The 15,104-nt window shown below is 42.8% G+C and overlaps 1 protein-coding gene across 5 annotated transcripts in view; it reads left to right on the forward strand.

The window, feature by feature from the left end:
• EML6 (EMAP like 6) overlaps nt 1–15,104 on the forward strand; it is a 298,929-nt gene that overhangs the window by 266,363 nt on the left and 17,462 nt on the right. For 4 of the 5 annotated variants that reach the window (XM_048842336.2, XM_048842339.2, XM_048842338.2 and 1 more), the window contains 2 exons: nt 2,085–2,293; nt 13,910–14,067. In XM_048842336.2, the coding sequence (XP_048698293.1) occupies nt 2,085–2,293; nt 13,910–14,067 (367 nt within the window). Of the gene's footprint in view, nt 1–2,084; nt 2,294–7,399; nt 7,572–13,909; nt 14,068–15,104 lie in introns of those variants that run through there. The other variant, XM_048842340.2, reaches the window with a different exon arrangement.

A 15,104-nucleotide genomic window follows, 5' to 3' on the forward strand; every position in this document is an offset into this window, starting at 1 on the left:
CAGCATTTTGCTCAGAACAAGAACACCTCTGCATAGGTTGGCCTTTAGACTGTTTGGGTCTTTGATCTTCAGAGACTGAATCAGTCAGACAATGGTTCTCTCCTCAGGGCAAAGCCTCAAACAAGGTTGAGTCCCGAGGTGGGAATATGCATTCCTCTCCCTCCGGGTATTTCCTAGAACACCCATTTAACATTGTCCCAAAAGTTCCTTCTTGTCTGGAGTATTGTTTAAAAAAATGATTCCTCTCCCCTCAGTAACCCCTCATTTGCCAGCAAAAAACTGCAATTCCAGCAGTTGCTAATATGCAGACAGAAGATTTGCGGGGCTTTAGTCAGGAAAGGAAGTTCTGGGACATGTCTTCCCTGGCTGGAGCCTTGCAAGCCTGCCTGCAGGCAGGGCAGCAGCAGTGAGGGGGACCTGCAGCCCAGATGCTGGGGCTTTCTACAGAGACATGGGGAGCTGGGGGCTCCATACTTCCTACACTGTCTGGGGTTTGGGGCTCAGCACGTCCTTCCTTTGGTGCAGCCTCCCCCTCCCTCCCTCCCTCCTTGGCAGGACACAGCTTGGAGATGTACTGTGCAGCTCCAGCACCTGGGCTGCAGCCCCCTCTATGCTACTGCCCTGCCCACAGCCTCCTCTCCAAGCCCACAGCCCTTTACTTCCTGTGCAGTCTCTGTGCGCAGGCAGGTTTGTGGGGCTGCAGCCCCAGAAGGAAGCACTGCTCCTATCTTCCAAAAAATATTGTTACTAAGAGGCCCGCCATTGCCAATATCCAAATCCCATTACCATTAAAGTCAATAGGACAAGATTTGTTCCCAGCAAAATGTTGCTGTGAATTGGAAGTTGTCAGTATCTTGACAACTTGTCAACTAATTAATAAGGTGTCAATAGTTGGTTCCTATTAAGTAGAATCTATTCTAGTTCTTTGAAGCTTATAACACTTCTTAGGGTTTATATTGTCCAGCTCTCCTCCCTAGAGAAGTTACATACAATCCCACAATAATATATAAACTTTGTATATGCTTCAGTTATAATCCAATAGACTCCAAAGCTATTTAAACTTAATTCAATAAGATCTCACATAAATATTGAAGGAAATTCCTGTATCTGTCAGACTGACCAGGTCAGGAGACACAATGGTTCAGTGATCTTAATGGATCCATAAGATTTAGTTTTCAACCATGCAGTAAGTAGATCAGTGATAATAATTCCCATCAGCCTGAGAGTCTGTATGTAATCACTCACAACCAGGGCAATTCACTCATCCTGCCACTATTTTTCCCATTCCTGCACAATGTTCCCTCTAATTTTTGACAGGCCGTGTGCTCAGAAAATTTCTTCTGTGCAAATCATTGTGCTTCTGTGCAAATTTTTGTGCGTGCGGTGTTTCGCTGTGTGCACGGGGTTTAGGATCTGTGTGCACACGCACACCAGCACAGCTTAGAGGGAACAGTGCTCCTGCATATCCATCCCTATGAGGTTCTTCTCCACAAGCCTGATATTAAAAAGTATTTTCTTTGTATTTGGTATGGACTAAAACCCTTAAACCCCAAAGTTTTAATTGCATTTGACTTATAGGTACTGCAGTCTTAAAGGGGCCATGTCTCAAATGGTTCTGATTGTATTTTTTAGTGTTCTGACCTGGCATGCTTGCAGTTAGCAGTTCATGGCATGGCTCATACTATCAAGGTAGAGTGGCCCCTAAACTGGTGTTCTTCTTTGAGTACTGGTCCCTATGTGTATTCCACTATTGGTATGCATACACTGCATGTACCCAGAGCCAAAGAATTTTGAAAGTAGGATCCATTTGTCCGCACATCAACGTTTCCTAAGTGTGGGTGTTGTGAAGGGTTAGCCAGGGTCAGGGGGCTTGCAAGATGTATAAATTAAGATAAATTAAGCAATGGTGCAAGGTGGGTGTGTTTATTTCTTTTCCTGAACAGGGACTCATCCTTTGGTGTCTGGAAAGTAGTGCCCTAAGTTATCCAGTAGCACCAGTCAACTTATTTTTATAAAAGCACATGGAAGATTAATTTTGCAGGTAACTTTAGCATTATTTTTAATGTCTTCTTAATTTAAAACAGGGGCTAAAGTGGCTAGCAGAGGAGGACATCTGGAGAGAATATTTGTTGTAGAGTTCCGCCCAGATTCAGACACTCAGTTTGTATCTGCTGGGGTAAAACACATGAAGTTCTGGACACTAGCCGGCAGTGCTTTACTTTATAAAAAAGGAGTCGTTGGATCCAGGGAAGATGCCAAAATGCAAACCATGCTTTCTGTTGCCTTCGGAGCTGTGAGTTCAAATTGCTTGTTATGAAATTTCAATAATTTTTTATTAAAACCTGAAAGTATCAACGCTAGTTTGGATGAAATTCACTCCAATGTGGATGACCTATGCAAGGCTCTGTGAACCCTTATTCCACACTTAAACCCTTAACTTGGGACTTTTAAATGGTGCTCAGAACATTGCAGGGGTCTTCTTGAACTGGGATTTGTCCCATAATAAATATCCTTTGGAATATTAGTGCTTACCTGGGACATCGCCTGATGTGTTTTTTATTTCCAATACTTAAATTATTTAGCAGTTGAGCAGTTAATTTAGAAAAATTAAATATTTTAATTTTGTTATGAGATTTTATATAAAAAAATTTCCCATGATGTTATATGTGACATACTGTAGTAATATAGCTTGTGATGACACTATATAGTCCTTTCTATGTGTTCATTAGGGAACAAGTTAATGGCCGAATTTGATTTTAAGGGCACACGCAGATGTGCATTAGCCTGAAAATGGAGTGTTAATGTGAGTGAGCTGTAGCTCACGAAAGCTTATGCTCAAATAAATTGGTTAGTCTCTAAGGTGCCACAAGTACTCCTTTTCTTAATGTGAGACCAGAATCTTATCCAGTCTCTGCCTCTTGCAGAAACCCCATGCAGATTATTCTTGCCAGGGACAGGCATAATCTATACAAGACACCAATGGTAACACTAAACCTGCCCTTAAACTTCCATGCTAAACAACAGGGCCAAGGTTTTAAATACAGGTGCATAAAGATAGGCTCCTAACTCCTCAGTTAAGTGCCCAAATAAGTGACCTTATTGTCAAAAATGCCTGGCACCCATCTGCTCCCTTTGATTTCATGGAATTACAGTGTTGTAAATCTGGAATAATGCAGTGGAGAATAAGGCCCAAAACCACAGCTGTTGTAGACTATACTATTAATTATTTCTCATGACATAAGTTCCAAGGTGTAACCCCATTACTTGTCATCACAAAATTCTTTTCATACATAAAGGTCTACCTGCGGACAAGTCAAAACTCAGAGTTATTAATCACTGTTTATTCAGTAGAAAACAATAATCAACAAAAAAAAGCAATAATGTACTGTTAACTCAGTTCAACCTTTTCATTTGTATTTCTCATGGAGAGATTCCCAAAAATTATATCTTCTATAAACTGAGACCCACTTCCTATAAGGGAGCACTGTTTGCTGGGAGCACTGAACAAAAGTTGATTACACTCCAAAATCAGTAGGTAGACCCTCTCCAAAACACTTATAATCCAGACAGTTTACGCATGTCCAAAGGAAGTTTTGTTCTTCAAGAATGTGTCAGTGTGTATCCCACTGTATGCATGCGTATGCCTCATGTGAGAGACCAGAATTTTTTGAGGAACTGTGTGCACTGAGGTGAGGCACATATCCTGTGCTTCTTCGTGTTCCCATGTGAGGGCATAAAGGGTGAGGCGGTGGCTGCTCCCCTCCCAGAGTTCCCTCTTACCACCTGTGGCAGCAAGATGGAACCTGGAAAGTGTTTGACCCCCTACTTCTGAGCTTTGGCTAAACCTTCTGCAGACCTTCTGAACTCCTTTAATTGTCTTGATCTTCAACCTCTGTGTTCATATTGACCCATCTAGACCAATATCGATAAGAACATAAGAATGGCCCTACTGGGTCAGACCAAAGATCCATCTAGCCCAGTATCCTGTCTTCTGACAGTGGCCAGTGCCAGGTGCCCCAGAGGAAATGAACAGAATAGGTAATCATCAAGTGATCCATCTCCTGTTGCTCATTTCCAGCTTCTGGCAAACAGAGGGTAGGGACACCATTCCTGCCCACCCTGGCTAATAGCCATTGATGGACCTTGTCAAGGTTCCTCCCCCACTCTGAACTCTAGGGTACGGATGTGGGGACCTGCATGAAAAACCTCCTAAGCTTATCTTTACCAGCTTAAGTCAAAACTTCCCCAAGGTACCAAATATTCCACCCTTTGTCCTTGGATTGGCCGCTACCACCACCAAACTAATACTGGTTACTGGGGAAGAGCTGTTTGGACGCGTCTTTCCCCCCAAAATACTTCCCAAAACCTTGCACCCCACTTCCTGGACAAGGTTTGGTAAAAAGCCTCACCAATTTGCCTAGGTGACTACAGACCCAGACCCTTGGATCTTAAGAACAATGAACAATCCTCCCAACACTTGCACCCCCCCTTTCCTGGGAAATGTTGGATAAAAAGTCTCACCAATTTGCATAGGTGACCACAGACCCAAACCCTTGGATCTGAGAACAATGAAAAAGCATTCAGTTTTCTTACAAGAAGATTTTTAATAAAAATAGAAGTAAATAGAAATAAAGAAATTCCCCCTGTAAAATCAGGATGGTAGATACCTTACAGGGTAATTAGATTCAAAACATAGAGAACCCCTCTAGGCAACACCTTAAGTTACAAAAAAGATACACAGACAGAAATAGTTATTCTATTCAGCACAGTTCTTTTCTCAGCCATTTAAAGAAATCATAATCTAACACGTACCTAGCTAGATTACTTACTAAAAGTTCTAAGACTCCATTCCTGGTCTATCCCCGGCAAAGACAGAATATAGACAGACACACAGACCCTTTGTTTCTCTCCCTCCTCCCAGCTTTTGAAAGTATCTTGTCTCCTCATTGGTCATTTTGGTCAGGTGCCAGCGAGGTTACCTTTAGCTTCTTAACCCTTTACAGGTGAGAGGAGCTTTCCCCTGGCCAGGAGGGATTTCAAAGGGGTTTATCCTTCCCTTTATATTTATGACAGACCTATTTTCCATGAATTTATCTAGTTCTTTTTTGAACCCTGTTATGGTCTTGGCCTTCACAACATCCTCTGTCAAGGAGTTCCACAGGTTGACTGTGCGTTATGTGAAGAAATACTTCCTTTCATTTGTGTGACCCCTAGTTTTCATTTGGTGACCCCTAGTTCTTGTGTTATGAGAAGTAGTAAACAACACTTCCTTATCTACTTTCTCTACACCGGTCATGATTTTATAGACCTCAATCATATCTCCCCTTAGCCGTCTCTTTTCCAAGCTGAAAAGTCCCAGTCTTATTAATCTCTCCTTATATGGAAGCCATTCCATACCCCTAATAGTTTTTGTTGTCGTTTTCTAGACCTTTTCCAATTCCAGTATATCTTTTTCGAGGTGGAGCGACCACATCTGCACACAGTGTTCAAGATGTAGGCATACCATGTATTTATAGAGAGGCAATATGATGTTTTCTGTCCTATTATCTAGCCCTTTCTTAATTATTTCCAGCATTCTGTTCACTTTTTTGACTGCCACTGCACATTGAGTGGATGTTTTCAGAGAGCTATCCACAATGACTCCAAGATCTCTTTCTTGAGTGGTAACAGCTAATTTAGACCCCATCATTTTATATGTATAGTTGGGATTATGCTTTCTAATGTGCATTTATCAACATTGAAATTAATCTGCCATTTTTTTGCCCAGTCATCCAGTTTTGAGAGATCCCTTTGTGGCTCTTCGCAATCTGCCTGGGTCTTAACTATCTTTAGTAATTTTGTATCATCTGCAAATTTTGCCACCTCACTGTTTATCCCTTTTTCCATATCATTTATGAATATGTTGAATAGGACTGGTCCCAGAACAGACCCCTGCGGGACACCACTATTTACCTCTCTCCATTCTGAAAACTGACCATTTATACCTACCCTTTGTTTCCTATCTTTTAACCAGTTACCAATCCATGAGAGCACCTTCCCTCTTATCCCATGGCAGCTTATTTGCTTAAGAGCCTTTGGTGAGTGACCTTGTCAAAGGCTTTCTGAAAATCTAAGAACACTATATCCGCTGGATCCCCTTGGTCCACATGCTTGTTGACCCCCTCAAAGAATTCTAGTAGATTGGTGAGGCATGATTTCCCTTTGCTAAAACCATGTTGACTCTTCCTCAACAAATTATGTTCATCTCTATGTCTGACAATATTGTTCTTTATTATAGTTTCAACCAGTTTTCCCGGTACTGACAAGCTCCAAGATCCTCCTACTGGACAAACCAATGTCATCCAGCTCGCTGTCAGTAGACAGACTACACCCAAAACTTGCACAGAAAATACTGTGCCAAGAAAGTAACCAGCATAGTCAGACTTCCAGGCCTGTAATTGCAGGGATCACCTCTGGAGCCCTTTTAAAAAATTGGCATCACATTAGCTATCCTCCAGTCATGTGGTACAGATGCTGATTTAAATGATAGGTTACAGACTACAGTTAGTAGTTCTGCAATTTCACATTTGAGTTCCTTCAGAATTCTTGGGTGAATACCATCTGGTCCTGTTGACTTATTACTGTTTAATGTATCAATTTGTTTCAAAACCTCCTCTAATGATACCTCAGTCTGGGAGAGTTCTTCAGATCTGTCACCTAAAAACAATGGCTCAAGTTTGGAAATCTCCCTCACATCCTCAGCCATGAAGACTGTTGCAAAGAATTCATTTAGTTTCTCCGCAATGGCCTTATCATCCTTGAGTGCTCCTCACCTCGATCATCCAGTGGCCCCATTGGTTGTTTAGCAGGCTTCCTGCTTCTGATGTACTTTTTAAAAAATTGCTATTACTAGCTAGACTTTCTTGTGACGTTCCCCTCTGGTGTTGTCTGGACCGGTAATCTACTAGGTCACTCCAATTCTTGACTCTGGGAGCCAGCTTTACCCACCTCTGCTGTGGGAACCCAGGAGCCTCTGGCATGTAAGCTGCTCCTTAGATTGTGCTACTGAATGAAACTAGCCAATATCTCCGGTCCCAGACACAACCCTAGGAACCTCCGTCTTGCAGTGTCCAGTTATGCCCACTGGACGTTACAGCTTTATATGAGTTCGTCAATTTAACAAAAAAATTGGTATGTACCAGGCTTGTTATCCCAAGGGGAGTTTCTGACATGCTTCAACCAAACACATGCTTCAGGTAAATAAACAAACAGATTTATTGACTACAAAGATAAATTTTAAGTGATTATAAGTCAGAGCATAACAGATCGGATTTGGTCAAATGAAATAAAAGCAAAATGCATTCTAAGCTGATTTTAACACTTTCAGTACCCTTACAAACTTAGATGCTTCTTTCCCCAGGCTGGCTGGTTGCTCTTCAGCCAGGCTTTACCCTTTGATCAGCGCTTCAGTTGCTTGGTGTGGTGTCTCTATAGATGTAGCTGGAAGAGAGAAAGAGAGCATGGCAAACGTCTCTCCCTTTTATCATGTCCTTTCTTCCCTCTTGGCTTTTCTCCTCCTCCTTCAGAGTCAGGTGAGCATTACTTCATCACAGTCCTATCCTGACTAAAGGAATGGGGGTGACTCACTCGAATAGATCATTTTGTTCCTGTGAGGCTGGGCTAGGTTTGTCTCATACCTGCCCTGATGAGGTGAGAACTGCCTCTCTGCTCTTGGAGAGCTTTCGCCTGGGCTTATTTTAAGCCATGAGGATACATTTTAGCCTCATAACTATATACATGAAATTATAACCTATAACATTTCTGTAACAATTACTATAACATCACTATAACAACAATGCTCAGTGCATCATGAGCCTTCTGAAGACACCCAACATGACAAACTTTGCATTGGATACCACACAGTCATTTTACAAGGATGAACGTGGGGGTGCTGGGTGTTCTCCAAGGTACAGAGCATCACACACACATAAACTTGGACACCTTCATTTACAGACCTCCTTGTGCAAGGCTGTCAGGGTTCCTTCCCCACTCTGAACTCTAGGGTACAGATGTGGGGACCTGCATGAAAGACCCCCTAAGCTTATTCAGCTTAGGTTAAAAACTTGCCCAAGGTACAAACTTTGCCTTGTCCTTGAACAGTATGCTGCCATCATCAAGCAATTTAAACAAAGAACAGGGAAAGAGACCACTGGGAGACATCATCCCCCAAAATATCCCCCCAAGCCCTACACCCCCTTTCCTGGGGAAGGCTTGATATTAATATCCTCACCAATTGGTACAGACCCAAACCTTTGGATCTTAAGAACAATGAAAAATCAATCAGGTTCTTAAAAGAAGAATTTTATTTAAAGAAAAAGTAAAAGAACCACCTCTGTAAAATCAGGATGGTAAATACTTTACAGGGTAATCAGATTCAAAACATAGAAAATCCCTCTAGGCAAAACCTTAAGTTACAAAAAGACACAAAAACAGGAATACACATTCCCTCCAGCACAGCTTATTTTACCAGCCATTAAACAAAAGAAAATCTAACGCATTTTCTAGCTAAATTACTTACTAACTTTACAGGAGTTGGAAGGCTTGCATCCTTGATCTGTTCCCGGCAAAGGTCTCACACAGACAGACAAAAACCTTTTTCCACCCCCTTCAGATTTTAAAGTATCTTGTCCCCTCATTGGTCATTTTGGGTCAGTTGCCAGCAAGGTTACCTTAGCTTCTTAACCCTTTACAGGTGAAAGGATTTTGCCTCTGGCCAGGAGGGATTTTATAGCACTGTACAGAGAAAGGTGGTTACCCTTCCCTTTATATTTATGACAGAGGCTTCTTAACATGGCATGCTCAAAACCTGTGAGCTTCAAGCCCTATCCATTCTGTGATGGATTAAGTCCCTTAAAAGATGGGCATAGTAAGTGCCTCTTCTATCTCGGAGAGTCCCACATAGCTAGCAGATGCCCAGTGTGCCTGTCATTTTCTGCTAGAATGCAGAAGTTGCAAGACAGAAGCCTCAAATTCCACCTTCTGGAATAATCCATGAAGGTCTCACTAGAGCCTGAGGAGACAAGCTCCAAGATCCTCCTAGTGGACAAGCCAGTGTCATCCAGCTCTCTATCAGTAGACAGACTATATCCAAAACTGGCACAGAAAATACTGTGCCAAGAAAGTAACCAGCATAGTCACCCCGTCACCAAAGCCACTGGCATCATTGGCATCACAACAGGCACCAACACTGTCATAAACATACAGCTAAGGTTTCAGAGTAGCAGCCGATGAAGTGAGCTGTAGCTCACGAAAGCTTATGCTCAAATATTTTTATTAATACAGCTAAGGGTAGCATAAAATCCCTCCTTTACCTGTAAAGGGTTAATCAGTTCCATTAACCTAGTTGGCACCTGACCAGAAGGACCAATGGGGAAAGAAGATACTTTCAAATCTGTGGGTGGGAGGTTTTTGTTTGTGCTGTTGTTGTTCTCTCCGGAGACAAAGAGAGGGACCAAGCAAGTAATCCAGCTCCTACTGAATGATACATCTAAAATTACAGAAATAGTAAGGAAATGTGTTAGAGTATCTTTTGTTTTAGCTTGTGAATTTTCCCTATGCTAAGAGGAAGGTTTATTCCTGTTTTTTGGTAACTTTAAAGTTTTGCCTAGAGGGGAATCCTCTGTGTTTTAAATCTAATTATTACTCTGTAAAATTATCTTCCATCCTGATTTTACAGAGGTGTTTCTTTTACTTTTTTTTCTTTATAATAAAAGTTCTGTTTTAAAGAATCTGGTTGGGGTTTTTAGTGTCCTAAAAACCCAAGGGTCTGGTCCATGCTCACCTTGTTTACTCTCAAGCCTCCCCAGGAAAGGGGGTGAAGGGGCTTGGGGGGATATTTTGGGGAAACAGGAAATCCCAGTGGTCCTTTTCCTAAATCTTTGTCTAATTTACTTGATGGAGGCAGCGATACCGTTCCAAGGACAAGGAAGAATTTGTGCCTTGGGGAAGTTTTTAACCTAAGCTGGTAGAAATAAGCTTAGGGGGTCTTTCATGCGGGTCCCCACATCTGTACCCTAGAGTTCAGAGTGGGGAGGGAACCCTGACAAACACCTAGAATGTCAAAGTCCAGCACCGTCAGGAATCGCTACAAACATAGAGGCAGAGATTCCAGGGGAACTTGATGTCCTTCCATAAGGACAGAAAACACTAAGTCTCTGGAGAAAAATCTACCTGGCCTCCCATGGCATCAAGGGCTATAGGAAAGGAGCAGACTACAGTGTATGAGACCCAGCTGGCACCAAGCCTGCTCCAGGACTGCACCCTTCAGTGTTAACAGTGACTATGGAGGACAGATCTAGGGGATAACCAGGACAACCAATAGTGCCAAAGGACATGCCAGTACAGACCTTGGTACTGAGAGTGCCGCACATTTCATCCATGCCCCTAGAAGAGAGCAACTCCTCACCAGGTCATATAGTCTCCCTGTCCTCAAGTACAGAACCCTACCCCCTCAGGTCAGTGGTCAACACCCTGGGGAGATCTCCCTGATTCCCCTACGTGAATCAGCCGCCACCAGCTTTTCAGGACTGGCATAAGATTGGCCACTACCTAGAGAGCCAACTGTACTAATACAGCAGGCCATAGTGGCCCTATTTGGGTTATTAGGGTCCACTGTCTCAGTCTTCACCACACTTGACAAGAGGAAGAAGTCACTCTCCCCTTCAGCATTGCTAGTCAGACCGCTGCCACCGGAGAACCAGGAAGAACCAAATCTGGGGCCAGAGCAACTCCAACGCCCCCTATCACCACCTAAGGATCTCTCATCTTCATCTTGTGACAAAGTGACACAAGTACCAGTGTCTGATGACTTTAAATCATTTCAGTGGCAACTTCTGCGGATTGCTGACACTCTGAAGTAGAAATAGCAGTGATATCAGAGAACCCCCACAAGCTATTTGACATCCTGTTAGCTTCTGGTCAAGCCAGGATTGCCTTCCCCATAAATGAAGAACTGCTTGACCCAGCCAAGGCCCTGTGGCAGGCATTTGCCACAACAATGAGGTACCAAGTACCTTCAATGTGATTTGAGGACTTCTACACACACTCCAACCCCAGGCTCCTTAGTTATGAACAGGAGAAGTCTAAGTGGAGCAAGCGTGGCCCCAAAGACAACTGAACCTATTTGGGAAAAAATCACTGTGACATTGCAGTCTATATGATTTTAGGAAAATATGCTAATGAGTGTGAATATAATGTAATTGGAATATGCTGCAAAAGGTCTCTTGTAAGGTATCATCACAAAGTTTATAATCTACTGAGTGTGGTCATCCTATGTATATAAATGTATCACTCTTGTATCTTAAACTACAAATATAAAATATAACTCTGAGGTCCTATTGTAGTTATGCAAAGTGTGGGCTTAATGGTGATTTGGAATCTTGATGGCTCCCATTAACCAGGACAATTGACTGTAGATGGCTCTGTTTGCTTTCAGGCCTTCCTGTGAGTCAGACTGGGAGGAATGAAGGCTTGGGGGTCTCACAGGACATGTGATCATGTCACCTAGCACTGAAATCCATCTTAAACCTGGTGCGTTTCCATTTAGAAGGCAGGGTGGAGACCCAGAGAGACAAAAGATTCCCACCTTGTGCCAAAGCTATATAAGGGGGTGGAACAGAACAAAGGGGGCTTCAATCATGAGAAATCCCCTAGCTACCACCTGAGCTGGAACAAGGGGTGTACCAGGGGAAAGGATTGTGCCCAGACTAGGAAGGCGTCCAGTCTGTGATAGAAGCTTATTGAAACATCTGAGGGTCAGGTTTTATCTGTATTCAGTTTTGTACTGTATTAGGCATAGACTTGCATGTTTTATTTTATTTTGCTTGGTAATTCACTTTGTTCTGTCTGTTATTACTTGGAACCACTTAAACCCTACTTCTTGTATTTAATAAAATCACTTTTTACTTATAAATTAACCCAGGGTATGCATTAATACCGTGGGGGGGGGGGGGAGAGGGAAGGAACAGCTGTGCATATCAGTGTTATAGAGGGTGAACAATTTATGACTTTACCCTGTATAAGCTTTATACAGGGTAAAACGGATTTATTTGGGGTTTGGACCCCATTGGGAGCTGGGCATCTGAGTGTTAGAGACAGGAACACTTCTTAAGCTGTTTTCAGTGAAGCCTACAGCCGTTAGGGGACGTGGTTCAGACCTGGGTCTGGGTTTGCAGCCAGCTAGCATGTCTGTCTCAAACCAGGCAAGGTACTGAAGTCCCAAGCTGCCAGGAAAAACAGACTTAGAAGTAGTCTCAGCACATCATTTGGCAGTTCCCAAGGGGGTTTCTGTGATCCAACCCATCACAGTCACATTCTTCTGCCTCTCTATAGCTTCACCTTGCTCACTGCCATATCTAACTGGCTGAGTATGACTTCTTAAATTGGGACAGGGCAATCAGTTTGAAGCCAGTGGAGGCACTGATACCAAAGATCCTGGACTCTATGTTGCTCCTGAAAAAAGGTGGCACTGGCATTCAATTCTCTCCAGGTCCACCTAGCAATAATACTGGCCTGTCACTCTAATACAGAAGCACACAATATTTTCACATCCAATGATATCAACATTCTTTAAAGGCCTTCTTCATACCCTGTGGTTTGACACCTGGTTCTTTGGTGGGACCTAGGTATCATTCTTGTGAAGCTCATGGATCCTCTGTTTGAGCCACTGTCAGAAGGCTGCATATACTACCATACCATTAAGGTGGTCTTCCTGGTGTCCATCAGTTCAGAGAGTCAGTGAGCTCCACGTTCTCATAGCCAGACCACCTTACATATCCTTCTGTAAAGACACAGTGGTGATGAGACCACACCCCAAGTTCATCCTTAAGATACTCTCAGACTTTCACCTAAACCAATGAATTACTGTGCAAGTCTCCTTCCCAAAGCTGCACTCAATGCTGGGAGCGGATAAATTACACATCCTGGATGTTTCCAGAGCTTTGCTGTATTACTTACCTTAATAGGCCAAGCCATTTTGGCAGTCTCCCCCAACCTTTGTTGACATTTCTGGTTCATCCAAAAACCAAGATATCTCATTGCAGAGAATCTCCAAGTGGATCACAAAATGCATTTACACTTGTTAGCTATCTGATAAGCCTTCCCCTTTCATCATCAAGGCACAGTCCACCAGAGCACAAGCTGCGTGCATTGCCTGCTTCAGAAATGTTCCAGTCTCTGAGCTCTGCAAGGTTACAACATGAAGTACACTAACTCTTGTGAAACATTATGCCTTTGATGTGGTGAAGAGGGCAGATGTGACATTTGAGAGAGTAATACTTCAATCGTTCTCTGACTTACTCAACTGATACTCCTCCCTCCCACCATTCAGCTTGACAGTCATCTACAGCGGGGCTCACACTGACACACATTCAAAGAAGAAAGGATGGCTACTTACCTGGCAGTAACTATGTTTTTTTGAGATGTTGTAGGTGTGGATCTCACAACCTTTCATCCATCCCCACTTTTTAGAGTCCTCACCTAACAAGGGATTTGAATTGCAAAGCAATTGAAGGAGAGTTGTGGCCACCTCACCCTTTATGCCCTCCTGTGAGAACACAAGAAGGCACCAGGCAGAGGGTGAATGTGTGGCCCCAGTGGACACTGATAATTTCAGTCTTGTACACACAGGGCACATGCACACCTACAGGGAAATCCACATTGACTACAACATCTTGAAGAACCGTAGATACTATAGGGTAAGCAATTGTTCTTTTCCAAATTATGATTTTACTAAAATACTGTGGTTGTATCACAGTGGACTTTTCTGTGAGAAATACAGTAATGAGAAGAGAGTTTTAATTCAGTTTCCTAAAGAAGCAGTAAAAATGTTATTAATGATTTCTACAGTGGAGGTTGTTTCTGTTTGTTACAGAATAACCTTACGTTTACTGGTGCCATAAATGGAGATGTATATGTGTGGAAGGATCATTTTCTGGTTAGATTGGTGGCAAAAGCTCATACAGGTCCAGTGTTTACAATGTACACAACTCTTCGAGATGGACTAATTGTAACTGGAGGGAAGGAAAGACCGTAAGATACACATCTTCCTAAAATACATTGTTTATGTCTGTGTCAGATTATTAGATAATTATTATTTATACAAAGCCCTAGATGTGCATAGTGCTTCATAGATATATAAAAAACAGAGGTACCTGCCCCACAAATCTTATAATCTAAATGACACAAAACACAGCAAGGGATGTTAATAAGTAAAATAGGGAGGGAAGATGTGGGTCACAACAGTGGAATGGGGAGCAGGAGGAGCAGCAGTATGGCAGCAGAGGTAACTTTTGTGCAATCTCCCTTCTATTTTGTGGGGTTTCTGACCTCCTGCATAGTAGAGGCTGACAGCAGCATTTTTGTCATAATTGTTAGATTTACTCAAATTCCAGACTCTCTCTTCTGACCATTTCTTTATCTTTGATTTACAAGATACTCTGTTTTCCAGAAGTCAAATATACTTTTTTCAGAGTTGACCACTTTTACAGCCAATGTGATAGTGGTTTGAGATTAATTAACAGAGAGACTGTGGCAAGGCACCTTCTTGGTCTCACCAGCCTCAGCTGTTTTTAGCCTTGGTGGGACGGGCTTAGGGTAAAACAGTCTCTCTTAGCTGTACAGGGGCAGTCCGTCCTTCTCTTAGCCAGTGTTTTTGGCTTGTTTTTCTCCCTTATGGGAGGGAATGCAGCCTCCCCTCCTGGAGAGGCTTGCTCACTTGCTGCTACTCGCCTACTGGTAGCTTGACTCCTTCTCTCTCCCCCCGCCCTTCTCCCCAGAGGGGGAGGGTTTAAAAAGGTCTCAGGCAGCCCTTAGTTGGAATCAGATGATCCTAATTGACCTCATGTAATTCCCTCTCAGCTGATCCTAATTGATCTCTGGTAACCCTTTCTCTGCTGAACCTGATTGAACTGTAGTCACCCCTCCCCAGCTGATAGGGAGGAGGGCCTTTTAACCTTCTGGGACTGTTTTCTTCCCTCCCCTTGCAGCCATTTGTCCTGAATTTATCACAAAACTTATTTGCTGTTTACATCATGGTAGTGGTAGTAGTAGTAATAGTAGTAGTACTG

The sequence above is a fragment of the Caretta caretta genome, chromosome 3 (assembly GCF_965140235.1).
Source record: "Caretta caretta isolate rCarCar2 chromosome 3, rCarCar1.hap1, whole genome shotgun sequence".
Lineage (NCBI taxonomy): Eukaryota > Metazoa > Chordata > Testudines > Cheloniidae > Caretta > Caretta caretta.